At 35.0% G+C, this 16,664-nt stretch overlaps 2 protein-coding genes across 2 annotated transcripts; one reads left to right on the forward strand and one right to left on the reverse strand.

Moving 5' to 3' along the window:
- Positions 1-6,153: 6,153 nt before the first annotated feature.
- Positions 6,154-8,356, reverse strand: LOC113357972 (beta-glucosidase 18-like). Its single transcript, XM_026601461.1, has one exon. The coding sequence runs from the start codon at positions 8,253-8,255 to the stop codon at positions 6,645-6,647; it is 1,611 nt and encodes a 536-aa protein (XP_026457246.1). The 5' UTR covers positions 8,256-8,356; the 3' UTR covers positions 6,154-6,644.
- Positions 8,357-10,578: 2,222 nt separating this feature from the next.
- On the forward strand, positions 10,579-15,292 carry LOC113360323. The gene is made up of 3 exons (XM_026603843.1): positions 10,579-10,809; positions 11,404-12,384; positions 15,116-15,292. Exons 1-3 carry the CDS (start codon positions 10,579-10,581, stop codon positions 15,290-15,292), a joined length of 1,389 nt encoding a protein of 462 aa, XP_026459628.1.
- The last annotated feature ends 1,372 nt before the right edge of the window (positions 15,293-16,664 follow it).

The following is a 16,664-nucleotide window of genomic DNA, read 5'->3' on the forward strand; positions in this document are numbered from 1 at the left end:
ATAGGCTAGTAATCAAACTTATAGTTTTGATCAATAATATTGAAAAACATGCTTGAGATATCAACGCATGCGAGTTCGACCGAGCAATGTTCTAACACTTTATGTCAGGTTTCATTGAAACAGACGAAGATTCCTACGATGAAGATTGAGAGTTATAGTATTTTGTTGAGTATATTTTGTGGGTAGATATCTATGTAAGACCTCATGAGACTACAACTTGTCCACTAGGGTCGCCTAGGGGTTAAAACGTGAAGTGAGTTACGCTGATTTGAAATAAATGAAATTTTTCTTAATAAAAGTGTTCAAAATTCGATGTATGTTCTCTTAAACAACTACCGATCTTTAGGTGACAATTGGTTTATATGGACACAAACATAAGTCGATTCTTGGTGTTCATCATCGACTAAGTACACCAACCCATAATCAGTATACAAATACCTTTTTATCCATCGATTCTGAGTTGGTACTTGGAAGAAAAAAAATCAAACTTTTGCATTTGTTTCATGTTTTGAAGTTTGATTAACATCAGTGAAGTTAATATCTAAAATAGGTAATTGATAGCTGAGATAATTAATTAACACTAATCAATCAGGGATAAAATGGCTATTAAGAAAATAGTTGGCTAAGGGGTTTTTGAAATTATTTTTTTTAATAGGAAAAGAGATTTTATTGATTAAAATCAAGTTATATTTCCGCCTCAGTCGAGGATAATAACCATAAAGGAAAATCTTGGGACCTAAATATTTTAGAAACATAATTATATGCCTCTTTAGCTATTAAGTCAGCAATGTTATTTGCTTCCCTAACAACATGAGTGCTTTTGCATTCTTGAAAATCTGCTAATAAAGTTAAACAATCTAAAATAACTGAACTTGTATTCCATTTAACAGCGGCTATGTTCCCTTTCATATGACAGCTATAACATGATGGATGTCTCCTTCTATATGCAAATAACTTATACTCCTTTCTTTGGCCCAGACACGCAATAGCTTTCAAAGCTCCAATTGCCTCAGCTTGTTCCTCATCAAATGCTAGTAATGCTATTCCTCATGTTCCCTTGTATTCACCTATCAAGTTACGAACAATTAGTCCAATTTCAGCTTTATTATATGTTTAACAAAACTAGATAGCATCAAAGTTAATCTTAATAAAATAAGCAATAGGCTTTGTCCACCTAGCATTCATGTTCATCGTATATGTTACAGTGTTTGTTACGCTACTATTACAAGATCTATTCAATTCATTTCTGAATTAGTTTATCTGGTGAACCAACACTCTAGGTGGAATAACATAATTATCAAAAAAATTTGAGCACCTGCTCTTCCAGATAAACCACATCGTTGTACCTGCAAAAACCATAAATCTATGTCTTTTCTCTACTGTACCAAGAGAGTTATTAAACCATTCACCAATCCAATTAGTTATGCTAAATTGAGCAATTCTGCGTGCTAAAACAGGGTCTAGTGAAAACCATATACTCTTAGCATACATACAGTAAATAAATAAATATTGGAGATTCTCCGAATGAGACCTACATAAAGGAAAACTAGGGTCTACATTAACATGTCTAGATATTTTATCGTTAACAGTTAAACAGTTATGTATGTATTTCCAAAGGAACAATAGTATTTTGGGTGGCAAATTGGCTTTCCGTTAATTCTTCCACGGAAATTGATGGTTAGGTATAAAGTTTAAGTCAATCATACTGTGTATAATTTCTCTATAAGAACTTTTCCCAGAAAACATGCCATTGATATTATGAATCCATCTAACTACATCTGATCCATTCATTGGTATTCTACTAAGCATAATATAATTTATTGTTTATTCATCAAAAAAAACCTGGAGAGTTATCAACTTTCCAGGTCCTAGTTCTAATGTCAATTAATTGACTGACATGTTTCATACCAGCTGAAGTTATTCTAGAATTAGGAGGTTTTCCTAGCTATGGAATCCAGTTATGTTCCCAAATTTGTATCCAGATCCATCACCTATTTCATAACAATATTTCTGTTTTATAAAATTTCCCTAATTTTTATCCATAACCAAGAACCTTCGGAAGGGGTAGGTTAGCTATAAGATCTAATCCTTCAAAGCTTTTATGCATAAGAATTTTAGCCACAAAACATTTCTTATTCCAGCAGTCTCCATGCCAATCTGACCAACAAAACAAGATTCATTAGCTCATATCTTCTAATATTGTTAAGATAAATGTTCTTATTTATTAAGATAAATGCCTTTAGTTTCTTGTTCCTTATTCCACCAAAATATTTATTTGGATGTTGTCCATTTTCTTAGTTAACTTTTTAGGTGTTAGAAAGATTGTCATGTGATGGGAAACATTAGTACTTAGAAAAAATTGGTTAAGAACCGTTTTAGCAGCAGAATTAAGGGACTTAGACTTATATTTTACTAGTTTATTTTGAATTCCAAGAAAAGGTTCAAAAGACCGAATCTTGTTTATCTGAAGAAGAAATGGTACCCTTAGATATTTATCTTGCAGACACATGGTCTTAATACCTAAGATACTAAAAATGGTATCCTTGGCTCTATGATCAGTTTTCGGACCAAATGCAAGTCTAAACTTATCAAAGCTTATGAACTGCCCCGAGAAAGCACTAAATTTACTTATAATGTCGTGCAAACCTCTAGCTTCACTAGATATGGTTTTCAAAAAAAATTAGGCAATTGTCAATAATAATAGGTGGCTAATCGTCAGACTTTTCTTGCTGACTTTTTTATTCCATGTAATCTTTTTTTATCAACAATTAATAAATATTTGGAAAATAGTTCCATACATAAATAAAATAAACAAATAAGGAGAGAGGGAATTTCCTTGACGAAGACCCCTCTTCCGCACAAACATATCACCTCGAGCTTTATTTTAAAAGATTAATGTAGAAACTGTGGATATGCATTATTCAACTGTTTTGCAGATATCATCATGGAAACCAAGCATTTTAATGAGTAAAGAACAAAATCCCACACTATCATGTCGAAAACCTTTGACATATCTAATAATTTAATACCTATACGACCTTTTCTGGACTTGCATCTTTTCATAATATCTACAAATTCATGAGCGATAACTATGTTATCCACCATCTGTCTATTTTACAAAAAAGCTACTTGATATAGCGAGATAATCCTATTAAGGATGGGCCTAAGTCCATCAGAAATGATCTTAGATATTATCTTATACGGCGTATTACATAGACCAGTTGGCCTAAAATCTGTAGAATCTATAGGACATTGTATTTTAGGGATCAGCGATATGAAATTACGATTACATTGCTTTAATATATGCTTAGAAAGAAAAGAAAAAAAAACTTGTACCAGATTCACCGTTTGTTCACCAACTATGTCATACATTTTCTGCTAAAATCCCGGTGGAAATCCATCCGGGCCTGGAGATGTCCAAGGTTTCATCTTAAATGCTATGTCCTTGATTTGAGATTCACTAGGGATAGATAACAGAAGGGCATTATGATCAGTTTCAGAGACATAAGTTTGTATCGCACTCATAGGATCAGAAAGGATAATCGGATTAGTAGACCTACTAATAACCGAAATATGGTCCTTAAAATTATTAGCGATATCAACTCTATACGTGAGCCACATACCTAGGCTATTTTGCAAAGGTTCGATTTGAGATTTCCTTCTCCTATAATTATTCATATCATGAAAGTACTTAGTGTTCCTATCATCAACAACGAACTGGTACAAAATACTTCAAAATCTCCCTTATTGTCTTCTAATGGTAGGCCTCAAATAATTGGTAGGCATACGTCAAATTCGCTGGGATAATTAAATGTGATGCCAATTTTGAGATCAGCTAGTTGTATTTGTATGTACAGTGACATCTTTTTGATCCGTACTATTTTCAATGAGTTTGTTTGCTCATCCCTTCTGGTTTGTGTTTTACAAAATTTTCTCGCCTTTTTTAACTCATATGCGTAATTACAGAATTTAGTGTTGGCATGTAACAAAAAATATTATTACATTGCAAGATTGCTAGTAAGGTTTGGTTTTAACTCCAACTAGTAATTGGCATGAAAGTGTTATTACATTGCAAGATTGCTCATAATTAGATCCCATCTTTTTTATGAGGAGGGATCCCCTTACACTTTTATTATCACACTATCTCACACGTTGGGCGTCATTTTTGCGAATAAAAACCAAACCGTAATGGATTTGAAGCTAATATTTTTGGGGTATGTTCCTCTTACCAAGTTATACATATCTACAAAAAATGAGTGTATTCCTAGACATATAACACCACCATCTACTACTTAGAAAATAAGTCGTTGAAAATCAACGAATTTCCGGCCGTCGAAATTAAGACCGGTAGACCGTGAGGTTTTATATTTCGGAATGTGCTTATTTTTGGTAGGCATGTAGAACTTGGTAAGAGGAACATATCCCCAAAATATTAACTTCAAACCCGTTACGATTTGATTTTTATTCACAAAAATGACGCCCAACGTGTGAGATAGTGTGATAATAAAATTGTGAGGGGATCTTCCTCTTTTTTGATAAGAACATAAACTTATCAAGAGTGAAGAATATATTGTACAAAAAAAATGTAAAATGCCCAAGAAGTATAAATGATGATTAAAAAAACAAATTGTAAATTAGCTCCCTTACGACAATGTTGCAGATTACATTGGATCATTGGTTGTAAAAAGCTTTCGTCCCCGCGTAACATTATCATAACTTGAAAATAACGGATTTTTGGGGACCAGTCTTTTTTGGGGACCATTGTTTTATTTTGGGTGAGACATTAGAAGTAAATCTATGTCACCCTTTATCTAAATATTTATATTAATACCAAAATTACCTTCCTGATTATTTTTGTGTAATGATTAGTTAGTGTGATTAATCATTGATTACGGTTAAATTAATAGATGATTTTTGTAAAGAAATGGAATTAATGAGTGACTAAAGTAATAGAAAAAGAAGAAGAAGAAGATGAAGAAAAAGATTATTTTGAGATGGGTCAATATGGAGAAAAAACATCTTCTGGGTACCGAAGTATGCTTGTAACTTAGTGAATGTTGCTACAAATAACCTAAAATATCTTCAAAATCAAAATTGTAACAAAAAATTTCAACCAGGTCAACAAAGTTCGGTTGTATTATATGAAGAACATGTAACCGAACTTTCTGCAAATGCAGTTCGGTTAATAAATCCAAAATCACAGGCAACCGAACCAGAGCTTTAATGGAGTTTTTGTTTGTTCGGCTAGCTGATGAAAAATCAAATGTAACCGAACTACTATGCTCGAGTTTACAGAGTTTTGTTCGATTCAGTCGACTCGACCACGTTGTAACCGAACTTTAAGCAACTAAGTTCGGTAGGTTCGCAAAATCTCTACGAACCAGTTATTCAGCCGAACCCTTAGTTTTTCCATGCACTTAAAATATATAGGTTCGGCATGATCGCAACATTTATAAAACATTGGCGAACTCTACGTTCGGCTAGCAGAAAAAATTGCGAGTTAACCGAACTCATTATATAGGTTTTCAGAGTAAAGTGCAGTTAGGATTTTTTTTTTTTACGACTAAACTGAACTCAACATTTGGCTATACAAAGAAGAGTTTGGTATTAAGATTATTTTTGCGACTCAACCGAACTCAGGTGTTCGGTTAGGAAAAAAAATATTCTTCGCCGAAGTGTTCTTCGTGTTCTTCATTTATAAAAGTTCGGTTGTAAAACAAGGGTTTTTTTTTCAAAATTATCCTAACCGAACTTACTACTGTGACCTCCAAATTCAACATATTTTGATGACTACTGCTCAAATTTCAATTAAAAACGAATTAGAAGCAATGGGTTTGTGGGAAAATACTTATGGACAGGTTTGTTTATAAAAGATTGATTAATCGACGATAAAAATTCAATGAATCGACGACGATGAAAATTTGATGATTTTGATTAGATTTGTATATGATGAGGTTTAGATGATCATAAATTGACGAAGAAGAGAAGAAGAAAAATTGTAGAATAGAGGAAGAAGTTGTAGATTAGTTATAATTTTAATTAGATAAAGGGATAAATTAGTCATTTCCACCTTTTAGGACATCCCTTATACTTATAGGGAAGGTGGTCCTAATCAAGTCATGGTCCCCAAAGAAAACAGTGCTGCCCAAAAAATTGTTCATATGGGCACATATGGCATATGCTAAAAGCTCTGCATATAAAATCCCAAGCCCAACCCAAAAAAAAAAACAAACAGAAATGCTAATTACAAAATAAGTTGTAAATTAGTTTCCACATGACAATGCCCCAAAAATAAAATGCTAATCACAAAACAAGTTGTAAATTATCTACCATGTGACAATGCTGGTAAAAAGCATTCGCGCCCAAGTTGTAATTGGATTTCATCATTGTTGCTGTCATTTAGACTCTTTGGAAGGAGAGGAATTATGGTATCTTCGAAGGAAATTACAGGAAGCACGTGCTTGGTCGGGGGCTGTGGGCATTATGGTGTATTTAAACTTCTCTAATGATGTGCTTAACTGGGATAATGTTTTTATTGGCTGATAGTATTTTTGCTTCTTTTTTATACCTCCGGTGGACTTTCTGTAAATTCCTCCTTACTCTAATAAATTTTCTCTCTTCCAATCAAAAAAGAAAAAGTATTATCACATTGCATACTTTTGGGAATTTTGCTGATCATTTCTCGCCATCAAAGTATTTTTGGTGGTCACCTTGTTTTTCGCTATGAAATTTCTATACCAAGTTGCAGATAGCTTTGGAGTTCTCTTCAGTGTTGTAAAATCCACATAGAAAATGCCAAATCGTCGAGTATATCCCAATACCCACTCGAAGTTGTCAAGCAAAGACCACGCGAAGTATCCTCTGACATCGGCTCCTTTCCTGATTGCGTTTGCCAGGGAATCCAAGTAGCTGCTCATGAAGTTCACTCTCTCGGTATCGTTCAAGGAGTCTTCAATGTTGGCACCACCATTGTTGATCTCACCGTAACCATTTTCTGCAATAAACATGGGCGTATTATTGTATCTCTCCTTTACATACGTAACCATTTTCTCCATTCCTGGGGGATGAACATAGTATAAATCCATTGCAGTCGGTTCTCCAATGGGAACACCGTCCTTTTCACCGGTTAGATGGGCAAAGCCTTCTGTCCTAGAAGCTCCCTTCCCATCTGGGCAAGAAGAGAACATACAGTCTCCGACATAGAGACTGGTGTAATGGTTTAGACCAATGAAGTCTGAACCACTTTGTAGTTTCTTCTTTTCGTTTTCCGAAAACAACGGCAAACTGAATCCTAGTACATCTTGCATTTCTGTAGGATACCTTCCATGCATAATGGGATCCAAGAACCAATTCAAATAGAAACATCGGGCTCTCTCGGCAGCTAGCTTGTCTGCCAAAGAATCACTAAGGGGTTCAAACCATATACTGTTCATTACAATCCCAATGCTACCTTTTTGTTCTTCCTGGTATTTGTTTCTGTATAGTTGAACGGCAGAAGCATGAGATAGGATAATGTTGTGAGCGGCAATGAAAGGTTCAGTCTCCGAGTCACCAAATGCACATCTGCCAAATATTCCGGAGCAGCGACATGGTGGGTAAATCCCGGTACGGTAACTTCGGATAGCGACGACGTTTGGCTCGTTGAATGTGCCCCAATACTTGACGCGATCTCCAAACGCTTCAAAACAAACGTCCGCATAATAACGAAAATCTTCCTGTATCTGAGGACTCAACCAGCTTCCGTATCTGTCTTCAAGTTCTTGAGGAATGTCGTAGTGAAACAACGTGACGAACGGTTCAATTCCTTTCAGCAAGAGAGCGTCAATTAAATTGTTATAGAATTGAATGCCACTGGGATTTACAGCTCCAAATCGCCCTCTAGGTAGAACTCGCGCCCATGAAATTGAGAAGCGGTAACTATTTACACCAAGAGAATCCATCAGCTCTATATCTTCCAGATAACGATTATAATGATCAACGCTGATATCTCCGTTACTTCCGTCAATGATTTTACCTGATTTATGGGTAAAAACATCCCAATTGTCTAAGCCCTTCCCATCACTCCTAAAAGCACCTTCGATTTGATAAGAAGAGGAGGCAGTGCCAAAGAGGAAATTGGTTGAGAAATTAGTAAAAGATTGATCATTTATAACTGTAGCCACATGATCACTTAACACCAACAATGGTGAAGAGGAGAAACAGAGAGTAAGTAGAACTAAGAAACCATTAAAAAATCGTTTTGAGAAATCTTCCATGGCCGACAACTTATCTTTTTGATTCGTTTACTGATTAGTTTTCTTTTATTGGGTTTTGATTGAAGAAGAAGATGACCCACAGAATAATATACCTGGTGTGAGAGAAAGCACGTAGTGTGGATATAGCCTTGGCTTTGCTGTGTACTTTTCGAATTGTGTAGCGCATTTATCCTGCCAAAAAGATGCACATACCACTAGCCACAAAATTCAATTAACAATATCCACCTTATCTTACTAGCAAACTCAATAGTTACTATAGTAGATAGTAACATGTGCTACCGGGTGATAACATTTTTAGTTTGTTTATATCAAGGAAAACAAACTCATTGAGCTATGAATTTATGCTCAATTTGTGATGCTATTAGTTAGAATTAGATGCACATTTGGTCATTTCTATGTGCACAGTTCCATGAGGCGAACGCCACGAACCCTCGTATGATTCATTAAACCAAATGGTAATTTTATTCATAGAGGAACAGAAAACTTCTTCATTTGGATTCATTTCGGTACAAAATGATGGTTTCCAGGAATATGATTTTCACAATACCAATCATGGGAAATGATAGTTTGAAAAATACACGTTACTTAGGGCAATTCCTATGGTATGGAGCTAAAAACATCCATAAGTTAGAGAGTATCCATATATATATGGATCCTCAGTATTTAGTGGAGACAAAACCCACCGTGGGGACAAAAAAAAATGATAGTCCATACGGCCACTCTTTGTCCGGATTCCATAAAAAAGAAAAACTAATCAAGCTGAGTTTTGGTGGGTCTCCGATCTGAAATTTGCGACGATATAAAAAAGTCACAAATGACACGGAAAGTGTTGCTATGCTTGAAACATTCAAAATGATATCAATTGCTACTTGAAACATTCAAAATGATAAAACCCTCATCCGGTCACTGAGTGGCCTGATAAGAAAAATTATATTTGTAGCATCCGGTCACTTTGTGACCGGATTGGAGAAAAAAAAATACATCTGGACACTCAATGCCCGAATGGGGTATCCGGTCATCCTCTGATCGGATGGACCCTCTTCATCAAGCCCCTCAAATCTGTGGAGTTCCTAATGGAGTTGATGGCTTTGTGGACTTATAAAAACACCATAGTAGCATTTTTGGGTCCATATCTAGTGGATCATCCATGACTTGCGGATGACTTTACTTCTCATAGGAGTTGCCCTTATAGCAATATTTTATTTTTTGCCAGACAAAACTAAAACATGGAAGAAGTACAATCTTTTAGGCACATAATGATTATTTATTTTTATTTATTTAATATAAATGCGCTTATATTAAAAGTAACTAGCTGAAAGTGGTAAACTCATCAAGAATTGCTCTAGATAGATAATGATATTGAAAAAAAATGCGGAATAGAAATGTTTGGGGGTAATAGTGTTGGAGCTCTGGCGATTTTGAGGCGATTAGTCTGGCGACATTGATTTAGTCAACCTTCACAATTTCTTCATCCTTTTGAGCAGTTTTCTTTAGGGTTTCAATTCTCATGGGTGCCTGATTAATCTATTGATCATTTCTGGTTCTTGAACTATCGTTTTGATTATTCTTCTCTCTTTTCTTAGCCTTTTATTTTGATTTGATATGACCTAATTTTTTGATAATTTCTCTCCGTTCTCTTCTCTTTACAATTAGTTGATTGATTCCTTCAATACTTATATTATAATTGTTATGTGTTTCTCAATTCCTTTGATTTGATCAGTTAATCTTTGTTTTTCTAATTTTGTAGTTTACCTAATTTTTTAATTTTCTTCTCTCTGTTTTCAGGTTTGGTCATGGGTTGAGGTGGGTTGCAGACATAGAGTTCCATAGATATCATCATGAGATTTTGGTTCAAGGCTTTGAGTGTGGGAGAAGATCTAATTTTTTAATCGGGCATGGTTTCTAAATATCATCAAAAAAAAAATACTGGATTTGAGTCAGTTACTATTGAGAAGATTAGCAGATTTGATATGCTTTTGGGCATAAGGAGATCCTACTGAAGTAGGGATGTTATTGAATTTGTTCGATTCAGTGGGTTATAGTTTTTAGTTTATATTATTGATTATTGATAACTGTGAAGATCTGGATTATTATCTATGTTGATGAATTATGAGTAGCAATTATCCGGGTTTGTAGATGTACATTTCCTTGTTCTTTCATGGAGGTTAATTATAAGGAGTAACTTTGTTTTTTTTTTATTAGGAAGATTGGGGTCTGAGTTTTCTGGAAATTATGATTCAAATGTGTTCTTGTCAACATCTTGTACTGTTTTCTCTCAATTGTATTCTCTTCTTCTGGGGTGAATTTTAATTCTTATTATAAGATGATCTATTCTTCAGACTTGTTTGTAAATTGTGGTTCTGACTTTGATGCTTTGAGCAATCCAGATGTTGGAGATTGTAATGGTAATGAATTTGTTCTAGAACCTACTCTGTTAGTTTCACTCCCTCTTAGACCAGTGGTTACTGATGATGAATTTGAGAAAGAAATAAATCTCATGTTGGTTGATTATGTGGACTCTATGGATGTTGAACATGCTCCAGCCAATGACCATGTAAGTCTCTTGAATTGATTTTATCCTTTTATCTTTATCTTCTTTTCTGCTCTACTTTTCTGCTCTATTGATTTTATCTACAATAATATTATATCTTTGTTTTTGCTCTTTTGATTGTTTGCTTGCTTGCTTGAGTTACTTTTATAACCTAGCTATGAAGTTTCTTTGCTGGAATATTAATGGGTGTTGCTCTGATAAGAAATGGCTCCATCTTTTAAGTCTGTTTAGAAAGTTTAAATTTGATGCTATTTGTTTGATGGAAACTATGGTTGATAGTGATACAAATATAGTCATCATTTGCCATGTGATGCTTGGTTTGTCGTGCCTTCAGTGGGTAAATCGGGTGGATTAGCGCTTGGCTATTTTGAAAAATCTAATATAGAAATTATTAGTTCTTCTTTCAACATGATTCATGTAGTCTGTGATATAACTCCTCAAATTAGAAACTGTCTTATATCCTTTGTTTATGGGGCTTCGAATATCACCGGAATGAGAAACCAATGGAATGTTTTGAGTAATATCAATACAGACGCCAACAGACCGTGGTTATTGTTAGGTGACTTTAATTTTATCATGCATGTTTCTGAAAAACAGGGTGGTATAGCTGAAAATTCCTTAGTTCGGGACTTCATTAGATCTAAAATGGTAGAACTGAGATTAAATGAGGTTTTTTCTTTTGGCAATCCTTTTACGTGGTGCAATAGAAGATTTAAGAATCCTGCGGAACTCATTTTTGAAAAGTTGGATAGAGGTTTTATGAATGATAAGTGGGTGTCAGTTTTGCCTGAAACTCAAGTCACTAGTCTAGGTAGAGTGTATTCAGATCATTGCCCTGTTTTTCTCAAACCCTTTCACCAAGAACAGAAGTTTTATATTCCGTATAAAATTTTCAAATGTTGGCAATTAAGTCCTGACTTCAAAAATGTGCTTGTTAAGTCTTGGTCTAAACGGGTTAAGGGTTCTTCGAGATTTACTGTTGCTGGTAAGCTCAAGAATGTTAAACAAGATCTCTGTTTTTGGAATGTAAATTCGTTTGGTCATATTAAGAACACTATTCATAAATTGAACTCAGAGATTGAAAAGCTTCAGTCTTTGCCTTATTCTCCTGCCATAGGTACTTTCATTTTGAATTACTCACAGCAGTTAGATTATTGGTACGGGATTGCAAATTCTTTCTATAAACAAAAAGCTAGGATCAACTACTTTATACAATATGATAAAAATACTCATTTCTTTCATAATGTTGTTAAACTTAGAAACATGTACAACACCATTCATATTGTTAGGAATGATCAAGGGAATTGGCTAGATTGCAGGGAGCAAGTTGTTTCTCTGTTTGAGTCCCATTTTAAAAAGGTTTTCTCTTCTTCAAAACCTTGTGATGCTGATATACATGATGTTTTGAAAGATATTCATCCTATTATCACTGATGAAATAAATCTCTCTCTGGTGGCCATTCCCACTGTGGATGAAATTTATTCTACTGTCAAGGTAATGGAACCATGGAATTCTCCAGGACCAGACGGTTTTCCGGCAGGTTTTTTCAGAGATAATTGGGACATCGTTTCTGGTCAGGTAATTGAGCATATTCAGAAGTTTTTTAAACCTAAGTTCTTGCTGAAACAGCTTAATCATTCCTTCTAGGGCTGTCAACGGGTCCGGGTCCTCCCGGGTAGTACATGGCCCAGAACCGGGCTCGACATATCAGCGTCGGTTCCGGGTCCTAACGGTTCCGGGGCCGGTTCCATAATGTGTTGGCCCAGAACCGGACCCATAAAAGGTCACGGGTAATCACCGGGTTCGGGTACCCATCGGGTAAAAAACAAACTTATATGACTTCCCAATTTTATGGCTCCTGAGTACTGAAAAAGGATTATTCAACACCTAAAAAGTGACCATCTTTAACATACATACAAAAATAGAGTAAACTTGAGCTTAGAATCCTTAGATTAGGAAAATCAAAGTTACTTTCCTAGCTATAAGTAAGAATCTTCCATTATATATGATAAATATTAAATACAAAAGTTGGCAGACATTTTTTTAGCCGATAACTACAAGTAACGCCAGCCCTAATGGCTAATATAGTCTGTCGTATTATAACCACAAAAGTTGACAGACATATCATTCTATAAAGTGTAGAAGCCCCAAAAGATAAATGCGTTTCCTTCACAAGTACATATACAAAAAAGAAGGATGTAGTTCGCACTTCGCATGTTCTTTGGCTATGCCTATATAGTATATATATACCAAAAAGAAGTTCCAACCAGGTCACTAAAGATTTCACCATCATATTTCCAATTGTTCCTGCAAGAGAAACAAAAACAGTTGATCATATTCCCAATTTTTCCCAATTCAGAAACCACCTCAAAATTATTATCACTACCACATTCTCTACCAAGTTTAAGGAAATACATTACGTAAAGACAATGTGCTACGAGTAAAAAGTACAAATCTTGCATCTTCAACCAAACAACGTGTACAAGTAAGTTCCTTCACAGCTCTTATCCCTAAGGTAAATAATCCGTCTTCTCCGCATGATTTTCGTCCTATTAGTTTGGCAAACACAGTTTACAAAATCATATCAAAAAATTTAACAAATCAGCTCAAGCCTTTGCTAGATTCTCTTATATCCCCCTTTCAATCGTCTTTTATTTCAAATAGGAAAATATAAGATAATATCATTATAGGTCATGAAATCTTGGACTCTTTTTTTTTTTTTAAAAGAGAGAGCTAAGAATGGTTATATGGCTATTAAGCTTGATTTATCAAAAGCTTTCGATAGATTAGAATGGTCTTTTATTATTATTGTTTTTAAGAAGCTATATTTCTTCGATGATTGGTGTCGGTTAATTCTTCAGTGTATTAGTACGGTTTCTTATTTTGTCCTTATAAATGGTTCACCTGAAGAGGTTTTTTACCCTTCCAAAGGTATAAGACAAGGTCACTGCCTGTCCCCCTGTATATTTATACTGTGTATGGAGGTGTTATCCCAGTTGCTATTGAAAGGTGAGGCTGATAAATTGATTCAAGGTTTTAAAATTAGAAAAAACAGTCCTTCGATTTCTCATTTATTTTTTGCGGATGATTGTATGTTGTTCTCTAAGGCTTCCATTACTTATGCTAGAAACCTTTTGATGATAATAAATAAATTTTCAAAAGCTTCGGGTCAGGCCATAAATTTTGAAAAGTCTGGTTTCTTTACGAGCGCCAAGATACATCACAAGCATATTAAATTCTTATCTAGATCTTTAGGAATGAAGTTTCTCTCTAGTTCTGAAAAGTACCTTGGAACTCCCTTGTTTATTAATAGAGATAAATCTAAATCCTTCGAATTCTTGCTAGATAAGTTCTATTCAAGATTAAGTAACATGAAAAGAACGAATTTAAATGGAGCTGGCAGAACAGTGATTACTAAACATGTTCTGTCTACTCTTGCAGTATATCATATGTCATGTTTTCCTTTGCCTAAAAATTTTACTTCTAAAATAGACTCTATCCAGAGAACTTTTTGGTGGTCTAAGAAAAATCCTGGGAGAGTTGCTTACTTTCGTTCTTGGCTAGATATAGGAAGGTCTAAGTTTTGTGTGGGTCTTGGTATTAGAAATTCATATGCTACCAATAGAGTCTTTATTACTAAATTGGGCTGGAGAATTTTGCAGTTCCCTGATCAGTTGGTATCTAGGTTTTTGAAAGACAAGTATTTTCCCAATCAAATCTATTAGAAATAGACAAAGCTGCAGATTCTTCTTCCTGTATGTGGAAAGGTATAGTTAAAGGTTTGAGTTTCTTAAGGTCTAACATTGTCAGTAAAATCAATAATGGTAAATCGACAAAAATCTGGTCTTCAAACTGGTTGTTGTACGCTTCTTCACCTCCTTTATCTATTAATCCTGATTTTAATGATTATGTTTTTGTCAGTGAGTTTATTGATATGCATACTAACACTTGGAACCTAAGCCTTCTGGCTTCTTTGTTTTCCCCTGAAGATGTGACTAAAATTAGGACAATTAGATTGAACCTGCAGTGTGAAGATAAAATCATGTGGTCTCATACTAAAGATCGTATTTTTACTATTAAATCAGCTTATAAAGTTTATACTAATGATGTTAGCTCAGTAGAAGAGTCTTTTTTTTGGAAAAAAGTTTGATCTCTGCAGTGCTTGCCCAAGATCAGGTTTTTTATGTGGAAGATTTTTGCATATATGTTGCCTGTAAACTCTACTATGAAGGCTTATAATAGCTCTGTGGATGACTCTTTCCCTCTTTGCAATAACGACACTGAAATTGTCCTGCATTTTTTTATTCAGTGTCCTTTAGCTTCCCATATATGGTTTGATTTATCCTTGCAACATTTAGTTTCTTATGATTATCATTGGATCGATGATTACTTCCTTAGCTGGTTTGATTCGAGGTTGGGTCAGTCGCCTTTTGCAGTGGACTGGCCTAGCATTGGTGCTATTTTTTGTGGTGTATTTGGAAGTTGAGGTGCGACGTGCTCTTCAAAAGAGTTTCCATAAACTTGGAAAAAGTTATTCTGAATACTAGAAGAATGATTAATACCTACATTGGTCCTTCTATTCCAGTTCAAGTTCCAAGGAATAGTGTTAAAACTTCTGCTACTGTTGTCAACCATGTTTTGTTCTTAGATGGTTCTTTTAATGATTTTAACATGGGTGTGGGTATGATCTTATGTGATAATACAAGTAGAATAAAGCTTTCTCGTTCAGACTTTGGGTTGGTTACAGATGCAGTTTGTACGGAGACAACTGCTCTCTTTTTGGCAATCTCCTGGGTGAAGGAGTTAAATCTGTCCAAAGTTCTTTTTGTCAATGACTGTCTTCAAGTGGTGGATTTTGTTAATGAAGTCTGTTAGAGCATTGCTCGGTCGAACTCGCATGCATTGCTATCTCAAGCATGTTTGTTAATGTTAGTGATCAAAACTATAAGTCTTGATTTCTAGCCTACATAGCTAAAGGTCTCGGACTAGGATAGAAAGTGTAGTTGAGCTCAAGAACTCCGTGGCAATCATCATACAAGACGAAGGACTACTCAAGGAACTGGTGGATCTTCATCGACTAAAAGGTATGTGGAGACTTGAACTTATCTGTCACTCAAAAGTCTATCTATTCTATCTCTTACTCTTGAGACAAAAGTCGTTTTGATATATAGACTTTCATTATGCACATTTGCTATTTCGAGCTGAGTTTATCTCGCCTATCTATTTCTCGATATATGTGTTGGTAAGCTTTCGTTTTAGCCGAATTCATCTTTACCTAGTGACGAAAGTCATATTATGTTTCAATCACTTTGAAAATTGCTCTGACGAAAAATGGTCTGTGAATAACGGCTATATCCGTCCTCTGAGAATGTTTCAATGATTGAAAAGAGAGTTTAGATTACATAACCATTGGTAGGATACAAGCATTGTTGTGGAAACACATATATGTTTAAGTTCTTATTCCTTGAACAAAAGTTTGCGAATTTTGTTGATCAAGAGAAACGGAAGTGGCGTGAGCCAAGTCCGCGAACTGGCGGAAGTTCTCGACCCGAGAATTTCTGCTGGAGTTTGTGAACTCCTTCCATGAGTTTAAGTCCGCGAACCCAGTTCGCGAACTTGAGCAGGTGATATCTAAAACAGGTTGTTCTTGAACTCATGTTTATTTAAACTAAGGAATGCTTTTGCAAACCGTGGCTATAAAGTTCATGAACCGATTCGAGTGAATCAAACCGTTTTTGCTTCGATTGTGTCTTGTGTAGTTACATAAGATCTAAGCAATTCAACAACTCTCTAACTAGTTCAATTGAGTCATTTGAACTAGTTATGGTGAAGAAGAATATGGTTGATATGAAAGTAAT

The sequence above is a fragment of the Papaver somniferum genome, chromosome 3 (assembly GCF_003573695.1).
Source record: "Papaver somniferum cultivar HN1 chromosome 3, ASM357369v1, whole genome shotgun sequence".
NCBI classification, from domain to species: Eukaryota; Viridiplantae; Streptophyta; class Magnoliopsida; order Ranunculales; family Papaveraceae; genus Papaver; species Papaver somniferum.

What these genes read in the sequence shown, in the direction of transcription:
- LOC113357972 (XM_026601461.1), bottom strand. Translation starts at nt 8,255, where the DNA reads ATGGAAGATTTCTCAAAACGATTTTTTAATGGTTTCTTAGTTCTACTT.
- LOC113360323 (XM_026603843.1), top strand. Translation starts at nt 10,579, where the DNA reads ATGATCTATTCTTCAGACTTGTTTGTAAATTGTGGTTCTGACTTTGAT. An exon ending in ATGCTCCAGCCAATGACCAT is followed by an intron (nt 10,810 to 11,403) that starts GTAAGTCTCTTG and finishes TCTGAAAAACAG; the next exon opens with GGTGGTATAGCTGAAAATTC. An exon ending in GGGACATCGTTTCTGGTCAG is followed by an intron (nt 12,385 to 15,115) that starts GTAATTGAGCAT and finishes TTTTTTATTCAG; the next exon opens with TGTCCTTTAGCTTCCCATAT.